This window comes from Microcaecilia unicolor, chromosome 13 (assembly GCF_901765095.1).
Source record: "Microcaecilia unicolor chromosome 13, aMicUni1.1, whole genome shotgun sequence".
NCBI classification, from domain to species: Eukaryota; Metazoa; Chordata; class Amphibia; order Gymnophiona; family Siphonopidae; genus Microcaecilia; species Microcaecilia unicolor.
In genome coordinates, this window is record NC_044043.1 from 97,866,483 (window position 1) to 97,881,410 (window position 14,928).

The 14,928-nt window shown below is 43.8% G+C and overlaps 1 protein-coding gene across 3 annotated transcripts in view; it reads right to left on the minus strand.

The window, feature by feature from the left end:
- Nucleotides 1-14,928, minus strand: part of RAP1GAP (RAP1 GTPase activating protein) — a 152,078-nt gene that overhangs the window by 25,338 nt on the left and 111,812 nt on the right. For all 3 annotated transcript variants that reach the window (XM_030185566.1, XM_030185563.1, XM_030185565.1), the window contains exon 16: nucleotides 8,430-8,600. In XM_030185566.1, coding sequence (XP_030041426.1) covers nucleotides 8,430-8,600 — 171 coding nt within the window. The remainder of the gene's footprint in view (nucleotides 1-8,429; nucleotides 8,601-14,928) is intronic.

Genomic DNA, 14,928 nt, shown 5'->3' on the forward strand with positions numbered 1-14,928 from the left:
TTCCAGCATCAACATAAAAATCACCTCTATCACAGCTCATGGTGTACACAAATTTTAAATACGCTGCAGTCTTTATCAGCTCTGCGCTCTTCATTATCCCATCCACAATCACTGCAGATAGGCATCACCCTCAAATGGTGCTGCTTTCTGAAGTGCAATAAAATAAGCTGGCCACATTTATCATACAGCTGCCTGCAAAGGTTTAGGCACCTCTGGTCACACCACATGTTTTCAAATGACTGCCTAAGTGAACAGAAGATAATGGAAAAATTATGTCTTACCTGATAATTTTCTTTCCTTTAGTCACAGAGAGATGAATCCATCTACCAGCACATGGAGATAGAGAGCACTAAACTGAACTGTCTTATAGGAAAGCATGTTTCTTGGTCAGTTAGTATGTCTCGTAACAAAGCAGAATGGAGAATTAGGTATTTGATTTCATCTTCCTCACAGAATCACAAAACGAACAACAGAGCCATGGAACAAGAATAACTTGAACATCAACATGCAGGAACAACTCTAACCGCAGAAATAAAATTGAAAAACGAATGCGCGTACTGGAAAAAAAGGGAGGGATTCTGGATTCATCTGCTGTGAGTAAAGGAAATAAAATGATCAGGTAAGACATAATTTTTTCTTTCTTGTCACCAGCAGCAGATGAATCCAGAAACTTGTGGGATGTAGCAAAGAATTCCTTTTACTAGGCAGGCCTCTGACCCAACTGCAGAGAGAACTGATGCCCCAAAAAAAGGCGTCCGAGATGCGACATTGAGGCGATAATGCATGGAAAAAGTATGTAGAGAGGGCCATTTCGCTGCTCTACATATTTCCTCCAAGGAAAAATATATTGATTCTGCCCAAGAAGTCGAAACAGCTCTGGTAGAATCAGGTGATAATGCCTGGCAAAAGTATGCAGAGAGGGCCATGTCACTCATGTTTCCTTCAAGGAAAAGTGTCTTGATTCTGCCCAGGAAGTCAAAAGAGCTCTGAAAGAATGAGCCCAGAGAGCAGATGGAGTCTGCTTGCCAGAAAGGTGAGCAGAAGCTATAGTCTCTTTAATCCATTGCGCAACAGTAGCCTTGGAAGTCACATTACCCCGATTTGGATCTAAAAGGAGAATGAAAAGGTGGTCTGACTAGCGGAATTCATTGTTATCTTCTAACTACTAAAAAAGTACATGACGAATATCAAGAAAATACAACCGATGAAAATCCTTCTTATAATTCTGTTCCCGAAATGAAGGAAGAAACAAAAGGCTGATTGAGGTGAAATGTCGATACCACCTCCTTGGGTAGAAAAGGAGGAACTGTGAGAAGCTAAACACTTGCCTCAGAAAAATGAAGGAATGGTTCCTGACAGGATAAAGCCTGGAGCTCAGAAATCCTGCACACAGAGGACAATGCAACGAGGAAACCTGATTTAAGGGTAAGGTCTTTTAGAGCAGCCTTTTTCAAAGGCTCTAAAGGTACCTTCTGCAGCAATCATAGCCCCAGATCGATTCCACTGAGGACAAGGAAGTTGAATAGGAGGCTTTAGTTGATTCATTCCTCTCAAGAAGCGGAGCACATCCAGATGAGAGGAAAAGGAACAATTCAGAATAGCGCCTTAATAGGCTAGAGCTGCCACTTGCACTCAGAGATTTGTAGGCTAGACCCTTCTGAAGGCCATCTTGCAATCTGAGGAAGAGAGGACTGAAAGGGAGTAAAAGCTCCTTCCGAGCACCATGCTTCAAAAACTCACCAAACTTGAGCATGAGCAGCAGACTTAGAGCACTTTATGGCCTGAAGTAATGTTGTAATAACAGCTTCAGAATAACTTTCCCCCCTCAATTTCAACCACGCAACAGCCAGGCCGTAAGACCAAAGCGGGATGGATTTTCTATCTGGATGACTCCATGGAGGAGCCCTTGAGAAAGGGGAACATGGAAGGGCTTGTGTACAAGTTGCCACACCAGATCCATATAGCATGGCCTCCAGGGCCAGTCTGGAGCAACACGAATCACCCTTCCTTGATGACAAAAGATTCTGTGAAGACCTTAACACTGGCCACAAGGGAAACACATACAGAAGAGATGACTGACCAAGGTTAAAGGAGAGTGGCCAGACCTTCTGAACCACACTTTCTTTTTTCTGCTGAAGAACCTGGGAACCTTGGCATTTCGTTGAGGTCTCATGAGATACATTGTTGGAGTGCCCCATTTCCGAGTGACAAAGTTGAAGGCCTTCGATGACAGTTCCCATTCCTCTAGGTCTAAAGAGTTCCAGCTGAGGAAGTCTGCCTGAAAATTCATCATTCCCGATATGTGCGCCGCCGAGATCTGATGCTGGTGACATTCCACCCATTGAAAGAGATGATGAGCTTCTGATGCTGGATGAGCACTAAGAGTGCCTCCTTGACTGTTTATATAAGCCACTGCTGTCATGATGTCTGAGAGACTGAAAGATTAGCAGAGCTCTGTAGACCACTCTGAGTTCCAAGAGACTGACTGGCCACGATGACTCCATTGTGTTCTACATGCCTGGGTGTTGAGCTGCAGGCAATGGGCTCCCCTACCCCATCAAACTGGCATCAATCACCACTATAATTGAAGAAGGGGAGGCCAGAGAGGTGCCTAAGAGAAGCCACCATGACATGCTGCTCTTCACTTGCAGAGTCCAAAGTAGACATAGATCATAATCCTGAGACACTGGTGACTACCAGCATAAGAGGGAATGTTGAAGTGGACGCATGTGAGCTCTTGTCCATGGTACTACATACAAAGTCGCTGACATAGAGCCCAACACTTGGACATAATCCCATGTGTCAGGGTTCAGAGTTCACAACAAGAGGCGAATTTGACACTCAGCTTGACCATCAATTGGTCTGGTAAAAATACCTTTTTAACAAAAAATTAAAAAATGATTCGGTTGGGCCGCTGGACGAAAATGGTGTTAAAGGGGCGATCAAGGAGGACAAAGCCGTAGCGGAGAAATTAAATGAATTCTTTGCTTCGGTCTTCACCGAGGAGGATTTGGGGGGGACACCGGTGCCGGAAAGAATATTTGAAGCGGGGGAGTCGGAGAAACTAAACAAATTCTCTGTAACCTTGGAGGATGTAATGGGTCAGTTCAGCAAGCTGAAGAGTAGTAAATCACCGGGACCTGATGGTATTCATCCCAGAGTATTAATAGAACTAAAAAATGAACTTGCGGAGCTACTGTTAGAAATATGCAATCTGTCCCTAAAATCGAGTGTAGTACCGGAAGACTGGAGGGTAGCCAATGTTACTCCGATTTTTAAGAAGGGTTCCAGAGGAGATCCGGGAAATTATAGACCGGTGAGTCTGACGTCGGTGCCGGGCAAGATGGTGGAGGCTATTATTAAGAATAAAATTGCAGAGCATATACAAAAACATGGACTGATGAGACAAAGTCAGCATGGATTTAGTGAAGGGAAGTCTTGCCTCACCAATCTAATGCATTTTTTTGAGGGGGTAAGCAAACATGTGGACAATGGGGAGCCGGTTGATATTGTATATCTGGATTTTCAGAAGGCGTTTGACAAAGTGCCGCACGAAAGACTCCTGAAGAAATTGCAGAGTCATGGAATCGGAGGTAGGGTATTATTATGGATTAAGAACTGGTTGAAAGATAGGAAGCAGAGAGTAGGATTGCGTGGCCAGTATTCTCAGTGGAGGAGGGTAGTTAGTGGGGTCCCGCAGGGGTCTGTGCTGGGTCCATTGCTTTTTAATGTATTTATAAATGACCTAGAGATGGGAATAACTAGTGAGGTAATTAAATTCGCCGATGACACAAAATTATTCAGGGTCGTCAAGTCGCAGGAGGAATGTGAACGATTACAGGAGGACCTTGCGAGACTGGGAGAATGGGCGTGCAAGTGGCAGATGAAGTTCAATGTTGACAAGTGCAAAGTGATGCATGTGGGTAAGAGGAACCTGAATTATAGCTACGTCTTGCAAGGTTCCGCGTTAGGAGTTACGGATCAAGAAAGGGATCTGGGTGTCGTCGTCGATGATACGCTGAAACCTTCTGCTCAGTGTGCTGCTGCGGCTAGGAAAGCGAATAGAATGTTGGGTGTTATTAGGAAGGGTATGGAGTCCAGGTGTGCGGATGTTATAATGCCGTTGTATCGCTCCATGGTGCGACCGCACCTGGAGTATTGTGTTCAGTACTGGTCTCCGTATCTCAAAAAAGATATAGTAGAATTGGAAAAGGTACAGCGAAGGGCGACGAAAATGATAGTGGGGATGGGACGACTTTCCTATGAAGAGAGGCTGAGAAGGCTAGGGCTTTTCAGCTTGGAGAAGAGACGGCTGAGGGGAGATATGATAGAAGTGTATAAAATAATGAGTGGAATGGATCGGGTGGATGTGAAGCGACTGTTCACGCTATCCAAAAATACTAGGACTAGAGGGCATGAGTTGAAGCTACAGTGTGGTAAATTTAAAACGAATCGGAGAAAATTTTTCTTCACCCAACGTGTAATTAAACTCTGGAATTCGTTGCCGGAGAACGTGGTACGGGCGGTTAGCTTGACGGAGTTTAAAAAGGGGTTAGATAGATTCCTAAAGGACAAGTCCATAGACCGCTATTAAATGGACTTGGAAAAATTCCGCATTTTTAGGTATAACTTGTCTGGAATGTTTTTACGTTTGGGGAGCGTGCCAGGTGCCCTTGACCTGGCTTGGCCACTGTCGGTGACAGGATGCTGGGCTAGATGGACCTTTGGTCTTTCCCAGTATGGCACTACTTATGTACTTATGTACTTATGTAACATCGGAGGTTTTTTAGGACTAATAAAGAAGGCGGGTCATTAGTCCAAGTTTTATTTTAGATAAGCCACTGAAGTCTTTTTTCCTCTTTGTACTTTTTTTTAAATAGCAAATTAACTGTTACTTGCTAGTTTCATAAAGTGATACCCAAAGAGGCTGGGCAATTCATAGATAAAACACTTTTTATATCCAGAGAAATGAATTGAAAAATCTTCCTCAAATGATAATGTGAGACCTTCCAACGCTTACACGGTATCATGTGGCTCCAGTTTCCTGTGGCTGACACATCTTTAAAAATATAAAAGAGTAATTAAGCCATGCACAAAACCTGAAGCCATCATCACGAAAGAGCACGGAGTCAAGGCGCTAGCGTCTTAGCTGTTTGAGGTATTTCCTTTTCGAGGGCCGCTGTATAATCTAATGGAAGTGTGAGGGAGTTCTCTGCGATAAAGGCAGTTCATGACAGGCAGCTCCTGTGGCACTGCAAGCTGATTTTCAAAAGGGAAACTCCTCACTGAAAATCTGGCTATTAACTCAAAGTGAGAGACAATTTCTACTTAATTTACTCTGGGAAACACTTTCAAATCACACACAATATACATCCACAGAGTGTATGATAGTATAACCAATATTTGGATTCAATTGCTCTTCAATACATCTTTAATTTTTTTTTTGAAATATGCTCATATTAGTTTTAAGGATACCTGCAGATCAGAAGTGGTCTAAGGTTAGAGTCCATTTATTATTTCTAATCATTGCACACCATTTTTTTTTTTACTCAAATAATGTTGTGACCAAAGCCGTCAAACTTAAAGACCAGATGTTTTCATGCTGTTTCAAGGAACACTTAGATCTAAACGCTCTGGCTGTCTTATATCCCTTACAATTTAATTTCACAAGTTTACACAGAATCACATTAAAAAAAATGTTTAAATATGTATTGAAGAGCAGCTGAATTCAAATATTGGTTATACTAAGAAACAGTCTGTGGCTGAAAACCTGACCAACATTTTATATATTTATTTAACACATTTATACCCCACATTTTCCCACTAGTTGCAGGCTCAATGTGGCTTACACAATAACTTGGGTAGGCTACAGTTCAGTATAATATCATTAAACAATGTCATAGTATATATATATATAAATAATACCTGGTCATCCAACATTGTGAGTTCGTAGATACTCACTATACAGACAATCACAGGGGAAGGGGGGAGGGGAAAGGGTGGAGGGGGAAGGGGGTTGTTCATAAGACTACAGTCAATGTCACAAGTTGTATCAGATGCAGTTGCAAACATTGTTATGAAGCTATATTAGTTAATTGAGGAATTGTACCTGTTGATATTGGTATTGTATAATTATGGAAAAAGCATAAATAAAAACTAAAAAAAACAACAACCCAATGTCATAGTAAAAAATTAATCGTAAACGTATCGTCTAAGACAACAAAGATAATAAAAGATAATGGAAAAACATTAGGGTCCATAAATTTTGCTGAACAGAAAAGAAACTAAGTAACGTCTGGATGGTACGCCTTCTTGAACAGGGTGGTCTTCAATAATTTCCTGAAGTTTAGATGATTCTGAGTTGATTTTAAGAGTTTGGGCAGTGCATTCCATAGCTGAGTTCCTATGAAGGAGAAGCTTGATGCGTAGGTAGATTTGTGTTTGAGGCCACTGCAATCTGGATAATGTAAAATTAAATAGGATCGGGAAAAACTGGGACTATTTCTGGGTGGTAGATCTATAAGATTTAACATGTATCCAGGAACTTCACCATGAATGATCCTATGAATCAAGGTGCAAATTTGAAATATGCACTGGAAATTATGCACGGAGATTTAACTTTGCCCATTTTCCCAGCATTTAAAAGTCCACCCACTATAAACAGGTATATATTTAGTCAATACCCCTGGAAAAAAATGTTGATTATTGCTCCCTCTGGTTGTTATCATATAACATACTAGACTATTGGGAGAAAATTTTACTTAGTTATACACAGTTCGCTAAACAGAGAATTAGTATGAAGAGGAACCACTGTATCTTTGCTCTCTGGTGTCTGACTGGTGAATTAGACATCACAGAGGATTCTGTGGAATTCTAAAGCTTTGCTCCAAGGGATTCATGACTTTTGCAGATATTTCCACTTCTTGCCACTTTCACTTATCTACTGTAACTCATGTAATGTAGTGCCACTACTGGAAAAGTGTGAGCTAAATCCAAATCCTTTCCTTTCCCTGCACAATTATGTGATGCCAAGCTAGCAAAGAGCTACTGTTAAGCCAGTAAAAGTTTCCCATATAGCGTGAATCCATTCTCCCCGATGCTATGAGATCCAGCCCCTTAACCTCTTATTACTTTCACTGGATAGGAGACTAGGAGCCAATGCACAGCGCCACCTGGCAAATATGGGTGGCTCTAGAAAAATTACTGGGTCACAAACAGAGACCAATGCACGAAGATCACATGCAAATGAGACGCATAGATCCCCTTTCATGTATTGATCACTGTTTGCGACTGGAAGCTGTCAAATGCATTTGACGGCTTGCACTAAATTCCTGGAGGTCATGGTGGCCTAGTGGATCGCCTCCTGCTCACCCTCCCCACCCCCGACCCAACTAACCTGGACCGCTTTCTGCCCTCTCCCCCACATCTCTTAAAAATTCCCTGGTGGTCCAGAGGACCCCAACCCCCACCTGGACCCCCAAGCATGAAAGCCCTGGAGGTCCAGTGGACCCCGCAGCCACTCCCCCCCCCCCAAGTAAAATATCATCATGGTGGTCAAGTGGACCCGATCCCCCCCAGCAAAGAACTCTCCCCGTACCTTTAAAAAGTTGGAGGCAGACGCATCATCTCCTCCCTCCTGCCTCTGGGCTGGCCAGGAACAAAATGGTGGTGCCCAGCCCCTGCCCAGTGCATTCTGGGATGCACTAGGTGGGGCTAAGCAACATATAAGGACTTGGGCAGGGGTTTGGCGCTGCCATTTTGTTCCAGGCCAGACCAGAGGCAGGAGGGAGAAGGTATTGCTCCTGCCCTTCTGCCTCCAACTTTTTAGGGTACAGAGAGGGGAGGAGGGGCATTACTAGACCACCAGGTTGCTTGGGGGTTGGTCTGGGAGGGGGTGCAGGGTCCATCGGACCACCAGGGAATCTTTAAAGATTTGGGGGGGGGGGGGGGGTTGGGAGGTGAGAGGTAGGGAGCTGCCTGTTTGTGTATCCCTCCTCTTTGACAACTCCAGAGCAGTCATAAAATCAGCTTGTTAAAGCAAGGTGCTCTGGAGCTGTGCAATGCCCGGAATGCTCATTAGAATACTAATGAACTCATTGTAATACATTTGTATGAGGTTGTCGGTGGCTGCTAACGACACACATTAGAGCCACGGAAAACCGCTAAATAACGTTTGCTTAAAATTGGCTACAACCAAACTAAAGCTTTGTTCATTGGGCCTCTAGAGTCAAAAGCCACAGGTCCTAGTCACAGGGATCTCCTTCCCTTGTTAGGGTGGCATTTCTTGGTCCTGACTCAGCCCTGCTCAGCTTCACAGTTCACGCATTCTTTAAAATAACTCTTATAACGGTAAGAGTACCATCCCCTCCCCGTTCTTGTTTGCTTGCAACCTCCGAGATTGCATCTTGTAGAGAGAACAGGACACTCACAATGCCGGGGATTTTCGGAGACAGGAGAGGAGCACTCACTAGACCAGGGATCTTTGGCATCTCGGCGCTGCCGTGCCCGAAGCTGCCGCTGTGGCTCGTGGATACAGTGCTCTGTTTCTTGCTGCTTAGGCCCATGGCATCCATCGATTGACTTCGACTGCGAATCACACGCTGTTATGATGGGGTTAGAGAAACAAGAAAGAACTTTAGATCCAAAGTCCAGCTGAAATTTCCCAACATCACCAGAAATGACAAGGAACCCATCATCCCATCCAAACCATTTTAATGATGTTTTATACAAGCACATGTATTTGTCACAGATGGTCTGTGGAGCTCTGTGCATTTCCAGTTCCGACATTACACAATGTTGCGGCCCATGGATAGAACTGACATTCAAGAGCTTAAAGATTGTCCACCGCTGATTTAGACTTTGCACATTCTTAATGCTGAAGGGAAGCGGGAAGCAGACACGCTATGCTGGAAGGCTAGGGTCAGTCCCAGCTGTTACTGTCTTTAGCTATCCCTTCATCTTTTTTATAAAAATCTTTTTATTAACAAGCAGAACATGACAAACTGTTGTATTGTAGTTTTTTTTTGTGTTGCTCATATAAATTGTCAATTTTCTCTTTCTTTTTGCCTTGACCAAATGGCTATATCAGCTACTTAAAGTGTTCATTCCTAAATCTCCATTACCCTACCTGTAACGACCTCAAATATAAATCCACTTACGCTCCCTCCTTTTCCTTTATCAGCACCCAATTATGGAATGCGTTGCCAAAAGCTGTCAAAACTACTCAAAACCATCTCAACTTTAGGAAATTACTCAAGACTAACTTGTTCTGGAAGGCCTACCCCCAAACAGCATATAAATGGACCATTTTGGACTCTCTTACCTTACCCACTTTTCCTTTACACCCTTTTCTTTCTATCCTCGCTGACTACTACAATCTATTGTATTTGTATAACTACCGGATTGGCGATAGCCTTTTCGGTTTATTGTAAGCCACACTGAACCTGCAAACATGTGGGAAAATGTGGGGTAAAAATGTGATAAATAAATAAATAAATTATCAGGCAGCACCTGGATGCACTATCAGAATTTGTATTAAAAAAAAAAATAAAAAAAAAGAACCTGCCTGCTGAATGAAACCAGTAGATTTGAAGAATCCGATTATCCAAACACCGACTATCCAGAAGTCAAATTATCCAGACCAGTTCGGCCACAGTGGGAACGTGTCCACCCACATCACCCCCTGTCTCATTTCCCTCGCCTGTGGTCCATTATCCTACCCCCCTTATAAATCTACCTTGTAGAACAGTACAGTACCTTCCCAGCTAATCATCCTCACAGTCTGCACAGTCCTGCTGCAGGAAATGATGTAAACAGGAGTGGGGACGCAGCAGAGAAAAGCCCTGCCCTTTCCTTTTCCTCCTGACTCACATGCAGCAGAGAAAAACTTTGTCCTTTTGTTTTATTGAAATGATAATCGAAGCAATTAAGAATTACTTCCTTTTTTAAACAAAATACAGTAGTGTATGTACAACTGTACTTTTGTTTTAAATACTCATAGAAGACTCACAGGAGGTTGCAAGCGATGTGACCACATCACACCATTTTTGCAAAAACTTCACTGGCTACCCGTACAATACAGGGCTAAATTTAAAACTCTACGTCTGATCTTCAAGGCACTGAAGGAAATGGCCCTGAGTACCTGAAGAAGAGGATGATCCTCCACACACCACCAAGGACATTAAGGTGCTCTCAAGGACTATCACTAACCACACCCTCTCCAAAAGACATTACACGATGTGATACCCGCAAGCCAGCCTTCTCCGGAGTAGCCCCCACACTCTGAAATGTACCCCCTGAAAGGCTCCGCTTAACACAAGACTATCTCTACTTCAGGAAGCAGGTGAAAGCTTGGCTCTTCAACTAAGCCTTTAACGGAAGAAGTAACTAACTTGTTAACCTCATTCACACACACAAGGATTGACTCGGGCTGCACATACAGCAGCGGGACATGTTTATCCACTCCTACCCTAGCTGAGATAATATTTAACCATCTCTCTGACTTCATGTGCAACTTTCTCTAAATCAGTCACCTACTTTTTAACTGTTACTCTCTTACCTATCTATATGTTCCATCTTTGCTTTACCCTTCACTATCAATTATAATGTTCTATTGCATATTGTGTTGACATTGTAAGTAATATACTATGACGTACTCTGTATTATTTGAATATTTTGTTTTTGTTACATTTGTACCCCGCACTTTCCCACTCATGGCAGGCTCTATGCGGCAGGCAATGGAGGGTTAAGTGACTTGCCCAGAGTCACAAGGAGCTGCCTGTGCCGGGAATCGAACTCAGTTCCTCAGTTCCCCAGGACCAAAGTCCACCACCCTAATCACTAGGCCACTCCTCCGCTGCTTTAATTGCCTGTTGCTCATGCTTGATCTAGTCTTACTGTACACTGCCTTGAGTGAATTCCTTCAAAAAGAAGGTAAATAAATCCTAATAAATAAATAAAATACTGTATTACAGTGCACTTCATTTTTTTACACAGAAATACGGTAGTGCATATACAAGAAATACTACACTGTAGTTTTAAATACTTTATTACAGTGTAGTTTCATTTTTAAATAGAAATACATTATATGCACTACAATTACAGTACTGTACAGTAGTTTTTTCTGCCAACTTACTGTTGAAAATAAAACTAATGTCCAATCATCCAGGTTTATGATTATCCAGTCCACCACTCTGCAGAGGACAGTCTGGATAATCAGAGTCGGACTGTACTTGTGAATATAAGGAACGTATGACCAACCTTGCTACTGAATATTTTCAGATGTGAATATGTCATTGAAAATAAGATTCTTTGAGTATTTAGCACCCTCCACTTAAACAGTATTATTTCTATGGACATGTTGAAGAGAAAGTAACCAGTTTTTGCAGTAAAGCAAGCATTATAGAAATTCTGTCCTCTGCTGAGCCCTTGCTGTAATGTTTCATGACTTGATTTACAGGAACTCAACATTTTTGTGACATCCCTGCAATTTCATATGGAATACCCATGAAAGGCTACAAAGGAAATTGGAGGGTCATGGGATAGGAGGAAATGTCCTATTGTGGATTAAAAACTGGTTGAAGGATAGGAAACAGAGAGTGGGGTTAAATGGGCAGTATTCACAATGGAGAAGGGTAGTTAGTGGGGTTCCTCAGGGGTCCGTGCTAGGACCACTGCTTTTTAATATATTTATAAATGATTTAGAGATGGGAGTAACTAGCGAGGTAATTAAATTTGCTGATGACACAAAGTTATTCAAAGTCGTTAACTCGCGACAGGATTGTGAAAAATTACAAGAGGACCTTACGAGACTGGGAGACTGGGCGGCTAAATGGCAGAAGACGTTTAATGTGAGCAAGTGCAAGGTGATGCATGTGGGAAAAAAGAACCCGAATTACAGCTACGTCATGCAAGGTTCCACGTTAGGAGTTACGGACCAAGAAAGGGATCTGGGTGTCGTCGTCGATAACACACTGAAACCTTCTGCTCAGTGTGCTGCTGCGGCTAAGAAAGCGAATAGAATGTTGGGTATTATTAGGAAAGGTATGGAAAACAGGTGTGAGGATGTTATAATGCTGTTGTATCGCTCCATGGTGCGACCGCACCTTGAGTATTGTGTTCAATTCTGGTCGCCGCATCTCAAGAAAGATATAGTAGAATTGGAAAAGGTGCAGCGAAGGGCGACTAAAATGATAATGTAATTAAACTCTGGAATTCGTTGCCGGAGAAAGTGGTGAAGACGGTTAGCTTAGCAGAGTTTAAAAAGGGGTTGGACGGTTTCCTAAAGGACAAGTCCATAAACCACTACTAAACGGACTTGGAAAAATCCAAAATTCCAGGAATAACATGTATAGAATGTTTGTACGTTTGGCTCACTTTTATTACATAGAGCAGTGGTTTAACCTATTGTGATGTCATAGTGGCTCATTCCACCAATAAGAGCCAACCTCATTAGTGATGTCACAATGGCTTGATTGTATAGAATGTTTGTACGTTTGGGAAGCTCGCCAGGTGCCCTTGGCCTGGATTGGCCGCTGTCGTGGACAGGATGCTGGGCTCGATGGACCCTTGGTCTTTTCCCAGTATGGCATTACTTATGTACTTATGTACCCAGTGTACCGGAGTGCAACTCACCTTGAGGTACTACTGACAAGGTGTGAGCAAAAAAATGAATGAATGAAATGAATGTCTGTTTTATGAAGATGCAGTCGGTAATGATTAAGATATAAAAACAGAATCCAGTGACAATGGGTAACTGCCAAGCTAAATCAAATGCATCAAGATAACTCAAAAGTCACTGAAGTAGCAGCACATTTTAAAAAATTAAATATAATAGAATGGTGAGCTATAGATATTTGTCTTAATTATAAGCTCATCAGTAGTTCTAACCCTAGGTTCACTAAATAGCAATGTTTCATCTAAGATACTGGCTCCCAAACTTTCTTGGGTTGTGGTACCCCTAGGCTACACATTTCTTCTCAGGTCTCCCCCCTCCCCCCCCCCCCCCCCCCCCCCCGCTGCTACTGAGGCCTACCTTTGCTGGCAGGGATGCCCAACCCCCCACCAGCTGAAGAGGTCCACTGCTTGAGGCCTGAGCTCCAGAGTAAATCGGTGGCATGCTTCAGACACTGACACCAGCATTCCCACACAGGCCCCCCTTTCCATCCAGTGTCTGACCTCATTCATTCCCCCTCCACTCAGTGTGTACCTTCCTTAACGCCCCCTTCCATCCAGTGTCTACCCTCCTTCTCTCTCTCACCACCCTCTCTCTCTCTCCCTCCCTCCCTTGTGCCCCGTCAAATATCTCCCTTCCACCCCTCCATCATCATGTCCAACATTTCTCCCTCTCACCCCCTCCCCTCTCCATGCAGCATCTCTCCCTCCCCTCCACCCCATATACAAGATTTTTCCCTTTCTCACCCCTCACCACTCCTTTGCTGCATCTGTCCCTTCCTACCCTCTGCCCCAACAATTCTGCACTTCTCCCTCCCCCCCCAAGCAGCATCTCTCCTTCCCTCACCTAGGGTTACCATATGGCTCCAGAAAAAGGAGGACGGATTGAGCCAGCCGGGTTTTACTTCCACTGCTTTCCATTAAAAGCAATGGAAGTAAAACCCGGCTGGCTCAATTACTTCCATTGAAAGCAATGGAAGTAAAACCCGGCTGGCTCAATCCGTCCTCCTTTTTCTGGAGCCATATGGTAACCCTACCCTCACCACCCTTTTACTGAATTTTCCCCTTCCTCCCCCTGTACCCCTGTCCCTCCCCCTCTATGCAGCGTCTCTCCTTCCCTCCCCCACCTCACCCATAACTCTTCTTCTCACTTCAACAGATCCCCGGCAGCGATTCCCACATGCTACCTGACTCTAACCTGGAAGCCTCCTCTCTGCCGTGACCTGCCTCTGGGTTAGCAGCAGGCAGGAACCTCTCTACTGCCACTCCTCATCCTCCGGTGGCTGGGGAGGGGAGGCCAGGATTCAATGCACTCTTGCAGCGTTCGTCTCCTCAACCTCCGGCATGGTGGGGCCCAGGATTCAATGCGACCGTGCGTGCATCTCCCAGCTCTCTCCGAGGCACCCCTTTGACTGCCGCGGCGCACGGTTTAGGAAATGCAAGTACTTGTGAATGAAAGAAGAGCAGGGTGACAGGGTGATTGTATTTGATGATCTTAAGACTGCCAAGTAGAAAAGGTGATGGCAAAAATAAGAGGGATGCTTGGGTGGATAGGGAGAGGGGAAAAGAGGTTATACTACCTCCGATATCTAGTGAGACCTCATTTAGAGTTAAAGTCTTCAATTCTGTGGGGGCAGACTTAAAGGTCTCAATATGTATATTATGGAAGAAAAGGCAGAAGAAGGTATATATTTATTTATTTAGATTTTTGCTCACACCTTTTTCAGTAGTAGCTCAAGGTGAGTTACATTCAGGTACACTGGATATTTCTCTGTCCCAGGAGGGCTCACAGTCTAAGTTTGTACCTGAGGCAATGGAGGGTTAAGTGACTTGCCCAAGATCTGAAGGAGCAGCAGTGGGATTTCAACCGGCCACCTCTGGATTGTAAGACTGGTGCTCTAACCACTAGACCACTCCTCCAGGGTTCTACATGGAATGTTGCCACTCTTTAGAATTCCAGAATCTTGATCTTCTTTGGGGTTCTACATGGAATGTTGCTACTCTTTGAGGTTCTGAATGGAATCTTTATTTATTTAGATTTTGCTCACACCTTTTTCAGTAGTAGCTTAAGGTGAGTTACATTCAGGTACTCTGGATATTTCTCTGTCCCAGGAGGGCTCACGATCTAAGTTTGTACCTGAGGCAATGGAGGGTTAAGTGACTTGCCCAAGATCACAAGGAGCAGCAGCGGGATTTGAACTGGCCACCTCTGGATTGCAAGACCGGTGCTCTAACCACTAGGCCACTCCTCCACTA